The 18,020-nt window shown below is 56.5% G+C and overlaps 2 protein-coding genes across 13 annotated transcripts; both read left to right on the top strand.

The window, feature by feature from the left end:
• Nucleotides 1-1,929: 1,929 nt before the first annotated feature.
• Nucleotides 1,930-10,839, top strand: ATXN7L2 (ataxin 7 like 2). 5 transcript variants are annotated; one of them, XR_006815040.1, is made up of 11 exons: nt 1,930-2,119; nt 4,016-4,081; nt 4,455-4,559; nt 4,974-5,184; nt 5,466-5,776; nt 6,365-6,447; nt 6,806-7,056; nt 7,836-8,034; nt 8,178-8,299; nt 8,938-10,114; nt 10,706-10,828. XR_006815040.1 is itself a non-coding variant. In XM_045979008.1 (11 exons), exons 1-11 carry the CDS (start codon nt 1,993-1,995, stop codon nt 10,718-10,720), a joined length of 2,286 nt encoding a protein of 761 aa, XP_045834964.1. In that variant the 5' UTR covers nt 1,930-1,992; the 3' UTR covers nt 10,721-10,839. The 5 variants fall into 5 exon arrangements, 3 of the variants coding, with proteins under 3 accessions (XP_045834964.1, XP_045834879.1, XP_045834701.1); XR_006815043.1 differs by having other exon boundaries at nt 8,938-9,900; nt 10,706-10,827; XM_045979008.1 differs by having other exon boundaries at nt 8,938-9,733; nt 10,706-10,839.
• A 1,375-nt stretch (nt 10,840-12,214) lies between these two features.
• On the top strand, nt 12,215-17,882 carry LOC123941744 (probable transmembrane reductase CYB561D1). 8 transcript variants are annotated; one of them, XM_046005422.1, is made up of 4 exons: nt 12,346-12,448; nt 12,674-12,815; nt 13,001-13,038; nt 13,604-17,882. In XM_046005422.1, exons 3-4 carry the CDS (start codon nt 13,027-13,029, stop codon nt 14,153-14,155), a joined length of 564 nt encoding a protein of 187 aa, XP_045861378.1. In that variant the 5' UTR covers nt 12,346-12,448; nt 12,674-12,815; nt 13,001-13,026; the 3' UTR covers nt 14,156-17,882. The 8 variants fall into 8 exon arrangements, with proteins under 8 accessions (XP_045861346.1, XP_045861357.1, XP_045861378.1 ...); XM_046005430.1 differs by lacking the exon at nt 12,346-12,448 and adding an exon at nt 12,472-12,572; XM_046005440.1 differs by lacking the exon at nt 12,346-12,448 and adding an exon at nt 12,473-12,572 and having other exon boundaries at nt 12,682-12,815.
• Nucleotides 17,883-18,020: the final 138 nt, after the last annotated feature.

Genomic DNA, 18,020 nt, shown 5'->3' with positions numbered 1-18,020 from the left:
GGCTGGCACCACTGCTTTGCCTAGTGGGGTCTGGGGTAGGAGACTGTGTCTGGTTTCTCCAGATTGTAGGAGGCCAACAGGCAGGGCACTCACCCTCCGCCCTACTAAACTCTGACACTGCCAGGGTGCACACGGAGGACATTTTCAGAATTTTGAGTTCACTCCACTATCACAATCATAGGTCTCCTACTTCTGGGATTGAAGATCGGGGCTGGGTGGGGGGAGAATGTTGCATGTTGTTTTCTGGTGCTTGTTATTACACATTTAAATAAACAGTGCTTCAAAACATTTGCTATGACAGAGCTAAGACTAGAGCCCTTCCAGGGATTTTTATTCTCTTCCTCCCATTGCTTTACATTCTTGGACAAATATCAGCATTTCCGCCAAAAATCATTCCACTTCTCTCCACTCTGCACCCCAAGCAATAGAGTCTGCGTTTTCTCTTTTGGTAGCACCAATTAGTCCAAAGTAACTGAGACTATTTACCAAATTTGAGCAAACTCAAAAGGCAAGAGACAGTAGCTTCCACTATGCTGTTTTCATCTGCTCTCCTAAGCTTCCTGTCAGGAGGTGAGGGCCATATGTCTTGCCCTTTTAACTATAAAGGTTCTTCCTGAACAAACTTGCACCTCTATCCCGCTTTTTCTTACATTGTCCAGAAAAACACACTTGGTCACGATGTCACAATTTCAACAAGTTCCTGGTCACCGCCTCCCACCCCTGCCCAGGGATCATCTGTAGTTCTCAGCTTAAGAATCACTGCCCTCAGAGATTATTTTTGCAGTGCTTAAACCTTCCCAGGGTGAAAATGAGAAGAAAGTCTGAGGTCTTGAAGTCACACCCTTCAATTTGGTTTCCTCTAGCTGAAGGAATAAATATGGGCTGAGCTGTGAGGTTTGAAGAGGGAAAGGAGAACTAGTCTCTCTTTTCTGATATGATGGGGGGGGGGGAGCCTTTTGTCTTTTGATTGTGGGAGGGTGGGAAGAAATGTTATCAGCTGAGAAAAAGAAAGAGGATGATTAAGGTATTTTCCAGGCCTTAGCAAAGAAAATGACAGATCTGATGAGAAATCTCCCTATGCTGAGGCTCTGGTAGCAGCCCTTCCAGCAGAGAAAATATTAGAAAAAGAAGCCAAAGTGATGGATGGAGTCAGGGTCCAGCCAGGGTTTGGGAAGAGGCGGTACAGGGTATTGATCGTAGTTCTCAGGAGGAGAGAAGGATCAGCAGAGATGCTGCAAATACCAGCAGCCTCGGGGCCACCCCAGTTCCGGGGCTGGCTCTGGCTCGGAGATAGCCTTCTGTCATCCTGACAGGTGATCTTGATCAGCTCATCTACGTCCTCCCAAACCCAGACAACGCCACTCCAACCCTCTACCCTGCATCAGGGCACCGTGGGTTTCCCATAGAAGAGGCACAACACGGGAGCCGAGGACCCTCCCCCCACTCCAACCCTTGTGTCCTTCAGCACATCCTACAGACTCCCTCCCCTTGCCCTTCTGATTCACAGCGCCCACCTCCCTGCACCTACCCTATTCGATCTACAGGGGAGCGAAGTCGCTTCTTGACCGCCAGCCCGAGAAGGGGCGCCAGCCAGCTGGCGAAGGCACGGCTTAGAGGGGCGTCTTGGGCAGAGAGAGGTTTGGGGCGTGGGTGTGTATGCAGTGAGCTTGGGAGGGCGGGCTGGTAGCACAAAGAATGTGTGCACAAGGGTCAGGAGACGAGGTCCTGGGGCTTTGGTCTCTTCGCCCTCCGCAGTTGTGCATTTTGGAGGGGCTCTTGCTGCAAGCTCGGTAGGCAACAGCACCCCCGCCAAGACTACACTTCCCAGAAGGCTATGCGAGAGGGAGAGTGAGGGGCAGCCAACCTGTGCTGCGCTTGCGCAAAGAGTGAGCTGGAAAGGTGGGAGGGAGAGGGGAGGCGTGCCCGCGGCGGGGCTAGGGGGAGGGGGCCGCGCGGCGGTGGTGCCGGGGCGGGCGCGCGTCCGCGGCGGTGATGGCGGTGCGTGAACGCGCGGCGGCAGCAATGGCCGCTCTGGAGCGGCGGGTGCCGAGTCTCGATGACTTCGCGGGACAGAGCTGGAGCTCGTGGGTGGAACGGGCCGACCTGCCCGCGGCCGACGGTGAGTGAAGCTCCCGTAGAGTCCGGGGACCCCAGCACTGTCTCCCCTCCCCCTCTCCGGGCCCCCGCCAGCAGAGGGGAGCCGCCGACGGGAGCCGCCGTCCGGCTCCCCGGCCCCCCAAACAAAGGACCCGCCGGGTCCTAGTGCCCGCCTGCTCCGTCACCTTCGCGCCTCCGGGTCCTAGCGCCGTCCCACCGCCCGCAGCCCACCCTGCCCACCTCTGCTTCTGCCGGTGCCCAGTACCTGCCCCCACATCTGTTTGCCTTTACCTTTCTCTTCGCCTGCTGTCCTCTAGCTTCCGTCCCTCCTGCACCTTCCTAGGGCTTTCCCCGTCCGCAACAGTCCTCTCCACGTGTTTCCCACGCACCCCACTTCTGTGCCCCCCTCCCAACCCCCCTTGTTCCTTCGCCTTCTGCCCCACACCTCCTGCTCCTTTTCGGCGTTTGCCTGAGGGTTGCAGTACCACTGGACCCCCGCCCCCTCTGCATTAGTTCGTCGGTCCATCCATCTATCCATCCTCCCGTCCTCCCTCCTTCCCTTCTTTCCGTCCATCCATCCCTCTGTGCCTCAACCCTCAGTCCTTTCCCGGGCCTCTTGCCTGCCTCTTGGCTCTCTCCCCTGACCCCCACCTTCTCTAGGCCCCTGAGTGCCTTTGGTAAGCGGGCTGACATCCCCTTCTGCTGATCTTTGTCTCCTGGGCCCCAGGGGGCACCTGGCCTCATGGCCTTTGGGGTGACAGCAGGCATCACAGCCCTGAAGAAGTTTGCAAGTGAGAAGAGGTGGAGGAGGAGACCGCATGGAGCGGTCTCTGATGACACTTGTTCTCCTCGGAGACGTCTGACTCCCAGCTCAGTTCTGCCCATCAGTGCATTTTAACGGACTTAAGAGTGGGAGCTGCCCCTTGTCTCTTGCATGCCTGACCCACCACCCCTCATATCTGGAGATTATATAAGACTGTCAGCGATCTTCTCATCCTAGAAAGGGGCAAATCTGTCAGTAGGTGTTAGAAGCACATCTAAGTGGATGCCCAGGCCACCCTAGGGCTGTCCCATGCTGGGTGGGCAAGGATGGGGCCATTGTCAGGGTCTGGGTGCTTTGAGAACCGGAAATGGAATCAGACGGGTTTGGTGACTCAGAATTGATTTTTTTTCCAAGGGACAGGGAGGGGGCATAGAGGAGGGAGGGGAGAGGAGTAAGGTAGGGGGATGGGGGAAAGAGCTGCTTTGCACAGCTAAGATGTTTTTGTCATCAACCCAGAAACTGAGGTATAAGGGCAACCCTTGCCCAAAGCCCTCTAAAGAAGGGGAGGGGCTTGCATAGCTGACCAAATGGACTTTGAAGATGCCAGAGGACCCCCTGAGATGGCAATTTCTCTGCTCTGTGACCATCCTGTCAATGCAGGACCTGAGAAGCTGGGTGTAACTTTGTCAGTACCACAGTAACCCAGGTGGAAGAAAGTCATATTCATGGGAATTGGGACCTGGGAGATATCTGTTTGGTGTGGCACAGAGTAGCAGGAAGGACCGTCTGAGAAATCTCAAGAAGGGACTTCAAGATTTATAGCAAAATATGTTAAGGATCGTTTCCCATTTAAATGGGGAAGTGGCCCAGAAAAGAGATCATACTTATTCACAATCACCCAGCTACTCAGCAGTGGAACCCTTGGAGTGAAGGGTCCATAAGAAAGGTGGCAGGGGCTCAGCTCATTCCAGAGGTAGCAGCTGAAGGAAGAACGGGCACTTGAGAATGACCCACTGAAAGGCTCTCCAAGGGGTCTTGAGCACCAGAAGCTTATTAGAGAGTATGGGCTTCCTACTGCTTGGCTGCCAGTGCTGGTTGGGTATGAGATGGGGTTTCTAGTGGGGATGGTCCTTCTAAGCTGTGTTTCTCCTCCAGGGGCTGAGCTGGAGGAGAGTAACAAAAATACGAAGAAGTTGGATGCCATGACCCTCATTAAAGAAGGTGGGAGTTGACACACATTAGGTCTGGGGCCTAGGGTAGACAGGACCACCTTCCTCTCTTCCAACATATCCCAGGAGGTGGCTGCTTGAAGCAGCAGGTCTGGGGATCCTCGCTTTGCTAGGTCTGAGTCAGCCCATTCCCCTGCCTCCTGTGACCTGTTGTGGGAGATCTTAATCATAGGTGATTGGGCTCACTAACCTGACAGCCTGTGTTCTTAGGTTGAGCTCTAGAAGCTGAGGGCATGCAGCATAAAGCCTGTCATGTCAGCTGGGGAGGGTAAAGTGTCTTCTGGGAGTTGGGGGGAGTGCTGTCTGATCTTACAGGGAAACCCTGGGATCCCCAGCCCCAGTGATAAGGGCTTCTGTCATTGCAGACATGTCCATCTTCGGGCACTGCCCTGCCCATGACGACTTCTATTTGGTTGTGTGTAACCACTGCAGCCAAGTGGTGAAGCCTCAAGCTTTCCAGAAGCACTGCGGTGAGGGGAGCCCTAGGGAGGAGATAGAGGGGATAGAGAAATGTGGAACGTGGAACTCTGAGGAGAGGGTCAGTTGGGAGGTCATGTGGGTCATGGAGGGGGAGGCCTTGGGGATCAGAAGGTCCTGGGGGTGGCTTCGGATGATTGTGGCCTGTCAGGGTGATTGTTTGAGCAAAATTCTAGGAGAATTTTGGGGAAGAATTAGGGGAAGAGCGGAAAGGTTCAGGAAGTCGAGTCCTAGAATTTTGAGTCTTGGAAGGGTCAGATTCAAGTGGGAAGATGGCAAATTTAAAATCTCGGACTTAGGCAATTGCAGATTTTGATATCATGAGTCTGTGAGCAGGCTTAGGAGGTTGGGGAAGGAAGCACTTGATACCACTCACCTCGATTACTCTCTCCACCTCCTGGTGACAGAAAGAAGACATGGGCCCCTCAGCAAGCTTTACGCCCGGGCCCCACCCCCACCTCCAGCCCCTGCCAGCTCTCAGAAATGCCATGTAGTGAATGGGCAGGGCCCAGCTTGTAGGGCCCCGGGTTCCACCAAAACCTCCTCCAGGGAGAAGGGCCAGGGGTCCCGGAGCCGTGGCCACCCGCCTCCTGAGAAGACACAGAAGGACAACCTCTGGTAAGGAGAGGCTGGAGACTCCCTGAGACCAGCCTTGACCCTGACCCTAGTCCAGGGAGGGGTTAACACGAATGGAGACAGCTGTGGGGCAGTGAGCACTGCTCACAGCAGGAGGCAGCCACTCTCTCTCTGCAGCTCCCTTCCCTGTGCTCCAAGGAATATTGGGTCCCCTGTCCCCATGTTCTGCACCCCTCTGGAGCCCACCCAAGTTTCAGGGCTGGGAAGGAGATGTCTCTGGGCTAGAGAGTCCAGGGCCCAAGCCCAACCCCCCTGCCCCCCAGCCCACACCCTCTCTCCATGTGTAGCCTTTTCGTGCCTGTGGTGAATCTGGAGAAGATGTCCAGTCTCCCGAAGCCCGATGGACATGGAATCAGGGTGGCCCCGCCCTCTGCTTTCCTCAGCCAGCCTGGTGGCCTCACCAAGGACTCCCCTGGGAAAAACCCCATGGCACCCCCTTCTAAAGAACCTCCGGGGAGAGAGAGCATCGAGATGACCCCCAGCGAGGGCCCCAGTCACCGGGCTGAAGGCAGCCCCCCTGAAAAGGAGCCCGGTGGGGCCAGGCTGCCCCCCAAAACCCATCGGAAGATGGCCCGTGAGTAGTCATGGTCTTGGGAGTCAGGAAGGTAGAGTGGGGGACCCCTTTGGACTGCTTTGTCCTTGGGCTTAATGGAGAGGGTTAGGAAGGAGTGGGCCTGGCCATCCCTGGTCACCACTTGACATGGGCATACACTTGAACTCCTTGCTTTCTAGGAAGCTTCTCTCCAGCTCAGGTCTCCTGACCAAGGCTAAGAGAGCTTATGCCCAAGCAGGGGAAGGTATTCTTCCTTACCCTGGACCATTGACCTTTATCTCTCCTCTCACCTAGATCCAGGGCACCAGACCACTCCCACAGCTGGTTTCCCTGGCATCCCAGATGCCTGTGGCTGCTTTTGTTGCTTGATCTGTGTTGCCCTGTTTTGGCCTTGGAGTCACCAAAAGGAGCACCTGGGCTGGGAATGGGAGCGGGGATGGTTCTTGTGCCCAGCACAGAGTTTCTCTCTGATGCCCAGAGGAGTTTCTCTGGAAGGCTACAGCCTGGACTTGAAGGCTCGAGGTTCTTCTGCCTTAGGCCCAGCTCTTCCCAGGCCTTCTGTGGGCCTCCTGGAAATGGCCTTGAGGTTCATGGGAATTTTCCCCACAGGGAAGGAGTGCGACCTCAACAGGCAGTGTGGGGTAATAAACCCAGAGACCAAAAAGATCTGTACGCGCCTGCTGACCTGCAAGGTAATCTCCGTCCTGCTGCACAGTGAGGGAGGACAGCACAGACATGGGCCCTGGGCAAGGAGAGAAACTGCAGTGTTATCCAAGATTCAGCTCAGGGTGGGGTGAAGCCCAGGTAAGGCAAGGGGGAGAGGAGGCTGCCCCCAGTGGGGCCAGGCTGTAGGAGGCAGTAGGAAGACTGCTCCACTCCAAAGGAAGATTCTGGGCCTGTGGCGGCGGGGAGTGAAACAAAGACACAGAAGTACCCCTACAAACACACTCAAACCCCCTCTCTCTGCTTGCCTAGGCTTGCACACACTGCTGCCCCTTACTCCTGCTCAGCTCACACGCCCTCCCCACCCTTCACCCTGCTCTGTTCTAGATCCACTCGGTGCACCAGCGCCGGGAGGTCCAGGGCCGAGCCAAGGACTTTGACGTGCTAGTGGCAGAGCTGAAGGCCAATTCCCGCAAAGGGGAGTCTCCCAAAGAGAAGAGCCCAGGGCGCAAGGAGCCCACTCTTGAGCGCCCCTCCCAGGAGCCCCCCTCCTCAGTCCAGGTTGTGGCAGCGGCCGCCCCCAGCAGCACCTTCTCTGCTCGCGCCAAGCAGACCTACCCATTCTGTGCACTGCCCAGGTACGTCCAGGTCTAGTCCCCCACCTGGGGACACTTGGGCCCAAGCCATCAGGGACCCTGGGAGACAGGCCCAGGGAGTGGCACTCCACCCCGAGTTGGGGAGCTAGCTGGGGCCCCTGGTAGCTGTACAGAAGCAGGGGACTCCCTGCTCTTACCCCAGCACGTCGAGGTACCTCAGCCTCTGTAGGGGCCTGATTCCAGTGCCTGGGATAAAAACCTGTACCTGGGGAACTGAAAGGGTCAGAGTCCTGGATGAGGCAGTCCTACTCTGTGTTCATTCACTGGCCCCTTCATGTGCAGAGGCTGCGCCAGAGCCCAGGGAGAACCCACCTTGCCAAAGGAGACACACACACATCTCTGCCCATAACACAAGGGGCAGACCCGAAACAGGCTCAGCTCCCAGAAAGGCTGACAGGAATATGTGATGCGAGAGGGGGTTGAAAGAATTGACGGGGCTGACCGGGGCTGGGTGCAGTTAAGCTCAGAAGATGTTCTGGAGGAGGCGAATCTGGAGCAGATTCCCCACCACCCCAGGAGGCAGGGCCTGGGAAGTGAAGGGGCTGGGGAGAGGATCCCTTGGGAGCTGTGGCCCTGACCTTTCTGGCTCTCACTCTTGTGAGCTCTGTTGTTCTCTCCCTTCCCGTCCTCCTTTCTCTTTGTCTCATTGCCCAGCAGGGTGTCTACCCTGGCTTTTTTTTTTGAGCTTGGCGGGTTCAGGGACACCCCCACCCTGACCCACTCCTGTCTCATCGCCCTCACGTCCCCTTTGGCCCTTCCAGGTCCCGGGCCTCCTCTGAGAGTGAGTTGGATGATGAAGGCCCTTGTGGTGGTGATGGGGACCCAGGCCTGTTCCCCTTTCCCCTGCCCCGGGGTGGGGCCCAGGCCTCCAGCGAGGAGAGTGAGGAGGAGGGGACATCTGACGACCTCCACCTCCCCCCTGACTGCCATTATGCAACCCGGCCCCCGCGGCCACAGGCGGTAAGGACCTGGGGCAGGGACCTGGGGTGGGGGGTGGCCCAGCCGTCCCGGCCCACAGCGTGGGGAGGAGGTCAGATCCTTTGCGCAGGCGCCCTCCCTGCCTCCCAGGCCCCACTAACCATGGCCCTTCCTTCTGCCTCTAGTTCTGCACCTTTGGGAGCCGGCTGGTGAGTCCAGGATGCTACGTGTTTAGCCGCCGGCTGGACCGGTTCTGCTCAGCACTGAGCTCCATGCTGGAACGGCACCTCAGCTCACACATGTGGAAGTGAGTCTTTTGGGCCTGGAATTGCCCTCCCTAGATCCCGGGCCCCGGACATCCGTGGGCTTCAGAAGCCCCTCATTCTTCTCACCTACCTGTAGATGCGGTTCGGCTGTTCGGGCGAGACCCCAGATAGAATGAAGAGGAGGTGAGGGAACCTGACAGTCTGAGCCTGGGCCGAGGCAGGGCAACAATGGGGGGTGTGGGAGTAAAGCCTGACTCTTATCTGTCACTTCCAGTACTTTTTGGGTAACTAGGGATAGGGGTGCCCAAACTGAAATTTAAAATAAGGTTTTGTTATTTATTTATTTATTTATTTTCAGCATAACAGTATTCATTGTTTTTGCACCACACCCAGCGCTCCATGCAATACATGCCCTCTCTATTACCCACCACCTGGTTCCCCAGCCTCCCACTCCCGCCCCTTCAAATGAAATAAGGTTCTTAATGGGTCCATATACTAGTTCACAGCTGTTTACCCCTGTGCTTTCTTCCTAAGCCTCAGTTCTAGCATCTCCCAGCAGATGGCAGCAAGGCTGGGGCTCTGTGGGCCATTTCTAGGTGGGGCAGAGAGCCGGGTGGAGGTTGGTGGGGAGGTCCCCTTGCTTGCTTGGCGTCACAGCAGAGGTCTCTTTTTGTTGCAGGAAGATACCACCCGCGGCTGAGCCTCCGTCGCACCTTATCAGCTCCCCACTGTCTGCTCCCCTGAGCCCGTCCTCTACAGGCAGCTGCCCCCGCCTTCCAGGCCTGCCCCCCAGACCTGCCTGCCCAGCTTCCACACCCCCTACCAAGGACAGCCTGGTCCCCAGCTACCCTGCAGGCTCCCCCAGTGTGGCCGCGGCCTGCAGCCAGGCAGAATGCATGGGGGGGACCCAGGCCATCACCTCACCACTGCCCGCCAACACGCCATCCCCATCCTTCAGCAAACTCCCGCCTTCGAAGGCCAGCAAGTCGTCCAAAGGCAAGGACGGGGTCGAGGTGGAGGCCCCTTCTCGAAAGCGAAAGTTATCCCCCGGCCCCACTACCTTCAAACGGACCTGCATCCTGGAGCCCTCTGGAAAAGGCAAACCATCTGGCTGCCGCGGCCTCTCGGCCAAGACTAAAACAGCCCTGGGCATGGGGCTCAATGGGACGGTGGGGCCAAGAGTGAAGCGGGCAGGGCCTCTGGACTGTCGGGGCTCCCCTCATCAACCCCCGACACCTGTCAAGTCTTCTCAGCTGGACAGCCGGGGAGCAGCCGGACACCCAGCCAAGGCCCTGCCCACCAACTGCCTCTCCGAGGAGGAGGTAGCCAAGAAGCGGAAAAACCTGGCCACTTACTGCCGGCCGGTGAAGGCCAAGCACTGCCAGGCTGGCGCCCGTGCCGATGCGGCCTGTTCCGTGCGCCGCAAGAAGCCGGGTCCTGCCATGGCCTTTGAGGAGAAGTGTTCTACACTGAAGGTACCAGCCCAGCTCTCTGGAGAGCATGGGCAGGGAGAGGTCAGGATGGACCAGGGTAGAGCACACAGTGGGAACCTGGCACAGAGAAGGTGCTAAGTGTTTGTGCAGGGAAGGGATTCTGAAAGGGGAAGTTGAGAGAGTTCCCGGGCCGTCTCCTCTAAGGAGAGGTAGGTCAGCTCCTTGAAAGGTGACCCAGCTTTTGCTTGATGGGCCTTCCCCTGCCCCCTGAGGAAATGCTGCCTGTCCCCTGCCCCCACACCTCCTTCTGTTTTAACAAAAGGGCCACTTTCTGATCTGGCTGTAGCCTTCACACCAGGAACTGGAGCCACCCCTATTCCCTGAAGGAAAGGAAGCTGGACTTCATGAACTCTGATGGGAAAGGTTTGGGCAGTGGGGTTGAGCGTGGGTCCCTAAGCAGTGGCCTGATATGCTGGGTGGCAGAGTGGGTGGGCTGGTCTTGTTCATGGTTCTGCCTCTGGGCCTCAGAGCCTAGAAGGCCAGGGACGCCACCTGAGGTCCTTGTAAGCATATGTGCCCACATTCAGGATTTCATGCACCAGGCAAGTCCTCCAGGGTTTCTGGGAAAGCCAGCAGCCAGTTTATGCGCCTCTTCTGACGGGAGCCCTGGAGTAGCACACTCTGGGCTGTCCATAGGAGGGCCGGAGGGGCTTGCCGGCGGCAAGAAGTTAGGTGCCCTCCTGGTGTAGGCCCAGGCTAGATGCATACCCATTCCTTTGGCACCGTTATGAGAGTAGTGAGTTGGACCATGCCCCCATGTGTGTGCGCGTGTGTGCACGGACATTTTCAGGCTGTCCCCGCTCCACTGGCATTCATTATTCCCCTCACCCATCATTGGGCAGCAGCCCAGCCAGGAGGAAAGCAAGCTTTAGCTCTCATGGTCCACACAGTTCACTGGGTAGGACTGGTAGGCCCCTAGCCTGACCGCGTCTCTTGCCTCTTGTCTTCCTGCAGTCGAAAGCCCATTAACAAGAAAGTGCCTGCCCACCACGATGGAGCCGCCAGCACCTCCTCCCCTCCAGATCCGGGCCCCAGGCTGCTGCCGCTTTTTATAACTTTATATTATTTTTTTTAAGAAAAAAAACTCTTTAAAATACCTCAAGACTGTCTCCCTGTTCTGTTGCTGCTAAGAAAATGTAAAAACAGAAACAGAGAAAAGGAAGGAAAAAGATGTAATAAAATGAGTGTCCTTGCTGTCCCCATCCGCACCCCAGGAGGTGGAGATTATAGGCAGCCAGACTCTAGCTCCTGGCGCTTGCCTGCAGAAGTCTCTTATGCTCCTATATTTTTGTCTAAACGGTGTGGGAATGGCCTGGGTTGTGTCATGGGGGAGTCTCCTCTCCAGAGAGGAGGATGAGGCATATGGCTCAGAGCAAGAAGGGCTCACCGGAATCTTTATCCCAGAGATGACTCCTGTCGGGCTGGGAAGGGAAACAGCAGGGGCAAGGGAGCCACTCCTCCGGCTCTCCTTTCAGGTCTTTGCCCTGAGGGCCTGTGGGAGTCGGCCTGGGCCCTTTCCCAGTCTTCCAGCACTGCCAGGCCTCCATCCTGTCTCTGAACTATTGCCTCAATCTCTTCAGCTGTTCCTGCCCTTGCCGTCTCCCTAGCAGCCTCATTTTCTCAACCACTGGGGGAGCTCGAATTAAGCTGGTAACTGCTCTAACGATGTCCGTGATTTCTGTGGGACAGGCTGTTTTGGTCCCTGGTCCCTGTCCCAGTGGGTTTGCCCTTCAGGAAGGGGTAGAGTCTCTCCCAGGTAGGCCTCCTTAAGCTGAACTACATCTTTTTGCAGGCAGGAAGGGGAAAGGTATGATCACTTACGAAACTTACGGTGTGGGAGGCAGCAGGAATGTGGGAGGTCCTGGTCCCTCAAGATCACCTGGCTTCCCAGGGCTGAGCAGATGATGTGGAGGTGGGAAGGGCTGGGAGTGCCCTAGTTCTTCCATGTATGTCACCGGAGGCTAGTGTGCCAACAGGGGTGACAGTTGTACCCCCCCCACCTTTGGTCCTCAAACCTGAACTCACCAGGCATGGGCAGTATTTTCTGGCTTGCTCTTTACCTTCCAGTGTCCTTGCTTTTAGGCAGGGAGGACTCTTAACTCCCTTAACAAGCCAGAAGAAGGGACGGCAGGAGGGCGTGGGCAAGCTGAGAAATCCAGTGTTTCTGGAAGACAGTTCAAAGCACTGGTTTCACACTCTTGGTTCATCGTGCGAAGTTTGTGATTGGGGGATGGGTGGAATCAGTTGCCATAAGTGTAATTTCCACAGGCTACTTGAGACGTAAGCCCTTGTGGACAGAAAGGTACAAACGAGGATGACAGAAGAAACCGGCTGGCCACCTGCTGTCTGGTTCCCTTCTGCCCCAGCCCCAGGTTCTCCAGGGCGGATGCGCTTTCCCCCCAGCCCCCAGAGGGCGCTGTGGGCGAGGCCGCCGTAGTGTCGGCGGCGGCCGGGGGAGGGGCCTCTCCCGCAGCAGCGGCCGCCTCCGCGATCGCAAACCCGGAAGACGCGCTCCAGCCGCTGGGAGTGTGCGCCGGACCGGCCCGGCCATGCAGCCCCTGGAGGCAGGTCTGGTTCCCGCTCCGCCGAGGGAGCCGAGACTGACCCTCTGGCTGCGGACAGGCAGTGGGATCTTGGCGCACCTGGTGGCTTTGGGTTTCACCATCTTCCTGACTGTGCTGTCCCGGCCAGGAACCAGTGAGTGTGCAAGGCGGGGCGGGGCCAGGGAAGGGGCGGAGCCGGGATGCTAGAGGAGCGTCGCTGGGAGCGCTACGAGACCCGGAGTGGGGACCCCCGCAGTGGAGGGGCGAGCTGTTGAGAGGTAGTAACGGCGTGGTGGGGCGGGCCCCGGGAGGTGGGTCCTGGAAGGGTGGGGCTTTGGGCGCGGGGGTCGGAAGGCAGACACTCAGTTGAACTCACCAGTTCAACAGAAGCGAAGCCCCTCGTGGAGGATGCAAGTAAGGGAGGCCAAGGTCCACCCTAGCACTGGGCTGACTGCTGCGAGCTGCAGAGCTGAGCTGCTGAGCTGCCAAGCTACCGGATGGGGAAGCCAGGCCAGACTGGTGTATGTTTGCCCCCTTGGTTGCTCACCTTAAGCCCAATTAGCTGCTCCACTTTACACGGAGTTCCTCTTTCGGGCTGGGAATAGTGCACTGACCTGGCCCCTGTAGCTGGATTGTTTGGGTTCCAACCAGCCACAGGGGCAGAAACATGGTGCCCAGCCGTCAGTCTGTTCTCTTTGATTCTTAGGTCTTTTCTCCTGGCACCCTGTATTCATGGCCTTGGCGGTAAGTTTGAGTTTCTTTTCTGCAGCTGATTTGTTTGGAAATGCCCGGTAGGGAAGCGTCAGGTCCTCAGAGGCTCAGCCTTTTTCTAAGGCTCAGAGAGGTGGGGGAATGAGCAAGGGTTCCATCCTCCCCTGCAAGTTGATTGGGAGACATGGAAGGCTGGGCTGTAGTTAATGTCAGGTGGTTGAGGGGTGTTGGGAGGGTATGGAAGATGTGTCTGTCTCTCCTAGGGTCTGAAAGGAGGAAGTAGTAGTGGTGTTGTGTAATCATCCCTCCTCCCCAACTCCCTTACCCCCCACTCCCCACTCGCAAAATTCAGGAGGCAGTTTAACATTTGCCATAGATTTGCTTAACATTGGTTAAGAAATAGGGAGTCATTGCCTGTGGAGGAGGTCAGCATGCCGGTCAGCCTGAATGATAAGATTTCCACTCAAGTGTTGATTCCCACTTCTGCCCAGAAATGCTGACCTGTGAGGCAGGAGGTTGGGGGGGGGTGGAGTTCTTTAGCCATCACCCTTTGTCTACCTTGTTTGATAGATGTATGAGAGCACCTCCTTTTCCTTAGGCCTCCACGCTGGGCCTGAGGCTCACTGGCCCTCTCCTGTGTTCACAGTTCTGCCTCTGCATGGCTGAGGCCATCCTACTCTTCTCGCCTGAACACTCCCTGTTCTTCTTCTGCTCCCGCAAGGCCCGGATCCGGCTCCACTGGGCAGGGCAGACCCTGGCCATCCTCTGTGCAGCCCTGGGCCTGGGCTTCATCATCTTCAGCAGGACCCGCAGTGAGCTGCCCCACCTGGTGTCGTGGCACAGCTGGGTAGGGGCTCTGACACTGCTGGCCACTAGTGGTCAGGCATTGTGTGGGTTCTGCCTCCTCTGTCCTCGAGCAGCCAGGGTCTCAAGAGTGGCTCGCCTCAAGCTCTACCATCTGACTTGTGGACTGGTAGTCTATCTGCTGGCTACAGTAACGGTGCTCCTGGGCATGTACTCAGTGTGGTTCCAGGCCCAGATCAAAGGCACAGCCTGGTACCTGTGCCTGGCCCTGCCCCTCTATCCGGCCCTGGTGATCATGCACCAGATCTCCAGCTCCTACCTGCCAAAGAAGAAAATGGAAATGTGAGTTCCTCCGAACTCTGAATGTAGATGGGACACTTGCCTCGGACCTAAATGTTCCCTTTGATGACCTTCAGGGGATCCATTTCAGAAGTAGTAGGGGTTTTGTACTTCTTAGCTGGGCCAGCAGCTGCAGAAACCCAAAGTGCTATTTCTGATGACGACTCAGTGGGTCAAAGTGGGGAAATATACTGGGTGCCAGTGGAAGGTGGTGGGCAGGGCGGGGGGAGGCTTGATCCTGAAGCCTCTGCTCTTGATTGGAGACAAAAGTTTTGGGTGGTAGTGGTGAGGATGTTCACAGTCATTTCTTGCTTGTGTGTCTGATGGAGAATTGGGTTCCAGTAACTTATGAATGACAACAGTGGTTTTGGCAGGGGTGGGGGGTCTTCCAGAAAGCAATGTGGAGAGAGACCATGGGTTATGATTCTTGTAGGGTCTGTTGGGCAACCTTAGGCAAGTCACACATCTTGGGACCAGTTTCCGCATCTGTGTCATGGGTGAGTGTTTCTAAACAATCTCCAACATTCAGTGTCTGTCAGGTTGATGCCACAGAAACACACTCCCCTCTCTGGACCGTGGTCTGGACCGCTAAGCAGACTCAGGATGTCATTCCTAAATTCATTATCCCGTTATCCCTTTGGAGGGAAAGGTCTGCCCCCGTGGCCTTCCAGGAATCTGCTGATTGGGCTCCCAGATTAGGGCACAGGGGGTCAGGCACGGTGGAGAGAAGAGTCCTGGATTAGGCTCTCTTGAACTCCAAGACAGTTAAAAGCACTGAAGTCACTTTAAAGCATTTGTAGGAGTGGAAGAGCATTGGCTTCAGCAAGCCTCTGGCTCCTGGCTGGCATTCTTAGCTCAGTTAAGAACATCCTTCAGCCCACCTCAGAATCTGGGCTTGAGGGCTGCAGGACATGGGTAAGTGCCTTTCCCTGCCAGGTGTTCTGAGTGGCACAGTTTTCCTGAACCTCTCAGCCCTTCCTAGGGCTCAGGTTCGTGCCCTAGCACATATCTTTGTGGAGGTATTCCAAAGTTTTTAGAACAAAATAAGAGTTAAGGAAGTGGGGTAGGGCTATTCTGATCTAGGAAAAACAGTCTCCCTGGTTCCCCTTCTCAAGGGGAGCAGTCCAGACCAGCTCTTTGGCCCTGGAGGGGGCTGAGTGTGGCACCAGTTGGCAAAAAGGGGCTGGGTCCTCTTCCCTGCAGAAACCCACTCCTTGTTCCAAACTGAAGGTAGTTCCCCAGGCTTTCCTCAGTGGTGAGCTGGCTACCAGATGGGTTTAACTGTGGTCCGGCTCAGTCGGGGTTGGACCTCCATAGATCATGGCAAGGACTGAAGACAGCCATGCCAGGAAAGCTGGTGTTGAGGTGGATAGACAGCTCAGTGGGAGCTGCAGGAGGCCTGGGTGAAGGGACGGGAGCCCCAGGTCCCGGGAGCAGAGCAGGAGTTCCTAGATGGCAGTAATTTAGATGCCCTGGCTCTTCCTAAGATTGAAGACCTCCCTCTCTGAGTGGTTCAGAAGCAAGGAGGTTGGCATGGTTTAACAGTCTAGGAATGGGGACTGCAAGGGCAAAAGTCCTCTGAACGAATCTCACTGGGTCAGATGGCGTCTCCCTGAAGCTCTCCATACTTGGAGGATCTAAACTGAGGGTCTGTGTACCTTCAGAGGGTGATTATTCCTGTCTGCTTGGCTTCTCTCCCCTCTCAGACTACTACCCAGTGTGGTCTGAACTTGGAAGAGATGGTGCCCGGCATGGCATGAAGGACATTGTTATTGAGGGTCACTGCTTGGGGACTCTGTCTCCTCTCCCCCATCACAGCCAGTGCTGGGAGTCTCACTCTGTCTATGGCAGGGTGATGGATTGGGGTGAGGTTCACCAGCTTCTGCGAGCCAGGCAGCCAGCGCCATAAAGCCTGAGCCTGCCTGAGGTGTCGCCTGCTCCCAGGTGGTGCGGGGGCTGCTGGGCAGGCGGGCGGGCGGGCTGACAGCCGGTAGTTTGCGTGGGCTGTGCCAGCTGATGTCTATTCCCAGCCTTCGGAGGAAGGGGGAAGTCATTTATATTCCGCAGGAGGAAGGGGCCCCAGCTGTCACCTCTCTGACCAGGAGGCATAGAGGGCAGGGGCACAGGGGGGAGAGGAGGGCACAGGTGGTCTTCTAAAGAGCCTGTCTGACTGCAGTATGGGGAATAGGTCACCAGGAGGAGCCCTTCTTCCTGGTCCGCCAGATTGTCCGTGGGGGTGGGGGGGGACTTCCCTCCCCCTTCTGCATATCTCCCTCCATCGCCACCTGCCCTCACATCCTGGGGCAGCAGCTGGACAACCATTAGACCTCAGTGCCAGGGCACTCTTCCTCCAGCTGGGAGCTGGGTGGCTGCCGGCTGCACACGCCTCCTGCTTGTGTGTGTTTCCTCCTCCCTTAGCCCTCCTCCCTCTGTTCTCCCCACCTCTCTGTATCTCCCCATCTGGGATGTTAGCTGGGCACCTCCACAATGAGGCAGAGGCCTTGGGGGGAGGAAGCAAATGGCTGCCCTTTTGCCCTTGTTCCCTGGCTAGGGAAAGCTGCTAGTAGTCAGCCTGTTTTGCCTTTAAAAAAACAACAACAACAAAAACCCAACCAGGGTGCTCAAATTAAAAAAAAAATTGCATGTAATTTGCACAAATTTGCATATCAGGCTCACTAAGACTTGATTCCAAATATTATATTTCAAACTCAACCTTGAGGACATTAGAAATGTAGATGTTTTTTGTAACCAAATCCAAATGGTAACAGGATTACTGTTCTGGGTTCAGACCCCTCCCATCTCCCCCTACCACCAACCACGCCTTCCCTGGAGCACGCCCTCCCCCACCCCCCAGCCTGGGGGGTTTGTGTCGGATGGCAGGGCGCTGTGTCTGGGGAAGTCTTAAAGCCTCCCCTTGGCCGTTGAGCTGCATCAAAGGTGGGCTGCTGTCCCTTGCTGACCTGTTCCTCCTCTCCCTACAGCCCCCCAGGGCACACTGCCCCTCCCGGTTCCTGACACCAGCCAGTCCCTTCTTTCTCATTGTCCCCACCCTTCCACCCCCATGCGTGGCTGCTCTGGGTCTTGTTTTTCAAACCTCGCTGTGGGAGATCTAGGCATCCTCCCTGAGCCAGCTGGCTGCTGTGCCAAGGCCTGCTCAGAGTTAATAATAATCATTAGCTGCACAGTGCTGGGGCCTTTCAGCTCCAGAGCTCCAGGCACTTGCAGACTGAGTCAGCCAGCCCTCACCTTCCCCCTCCTCCTGGGCCGCTGGAGTGTAATGGAATGGGGAGAGCATGAGGGCGGTTAGAGGGTCACTTCCTAGCCGTGGCTTGAAGCTTCTTTCCTCTGGGAGTGGGCCCTGAGCACCCCGAGTAAATTACTAAGGCCTTCTCACTTGACAAAGGCAGACGTGGGGATCACAGTGTAGGCTCCACTGAAAATGGCAGTGCTGGCCCTGATGCCTCAGTCTCAGCATTACTGGGGGCTTAGGGAACAGGGAGGCTTTTGGGTTAGTGCTCTGTTGCCCCCATATCTGGTTGACGTCAGAGCCTGTGGATCAGGCAGTGAAAAGCACAGCACTGACCTGGGAGCCAGGACTGGGTTTGCTGGGCTCCTAACAGCAGTGGTGTGGGGCTCACTGCTCCCCCTACCTCACAGGGGTGTTGTGAGGGTCAGCAGAGAATGCATGTTAACAGGCACTGGAAAGTCCAAAGCATTAAACAAATGGAAACAGGTGTGTTTCTAAGTATGTTCTTGTCCTTGACTCTCTTAGTCGGCCTGGCTCTGGGTTTGATGCTTCTTTCAGGGAGGCGGTCAATGGTTATGGATACGAGGCCACGGGGACCCAAGTCTCGGGTTGTTTTGTTGGCCAT

This window comes from Meles meles, chromosome 1 (assembly GCF_922984935.1).
Source record: "Meles meles chromosome 1, mMelMel3.1 paternal haplotype, whole genome shotgun sequence".
Classification (NCBI taxonomy): domain Eukaryota; kingdom Metazoa; phylum Chordata; class Mammalia; order Carnivora; family Mustelidae; genus Meles; species Meles meles.
Note: the sequence above shows the minus strand (reverse complement) of the source record. Positions and strands in the feature narration are given on the sequence as shown.

Coding starts and splice junctions, on each gene's coding strand:
- ATXN7L2 (XM_045978745.1), top strand. CDS start 1,993: ATGGCGGTGCGTGAACGCGCGGCGGCAGCAATGGCCGCTCTGGAGCGG. Junction 4,560..4,973: donor AGCTTTCCAGAAGCACTGCG/GTGAGGGGAGCC, acceptor TCCTGGTGACAG/AAAGAAGACATGGGCCCCTC. Junction 6,448..6,805: donor CGCGCCTGCTGACCTGCAAG/GTAATCTCCGTC, acceptor GCTCTGTTCTAG/ATCCACTCGGTGCACCAGCG.
- LOC123941744 (XM_046005390.1), top strand. CDS start 12,301: ATGCAGCCCCTGGAGGCAGGTCTGGTTCCCGCTCCGCCGAGGGAGCCG. Junction 12,449..13,000: donor GCTGTCCCGGCCAGGAACCA/GTGAGTGTGCAA, acceptor TTTGATTCTTAG/GTCTTTTCTCCTGGCACCCT. Junction 13,039..13,603: donor CTGTATTCATGGCCTTGGCG/GTAAGTTTGAGT, acceptor CCTTTTCCTTAG/GCCTCCACGCTGGGCCTGAG.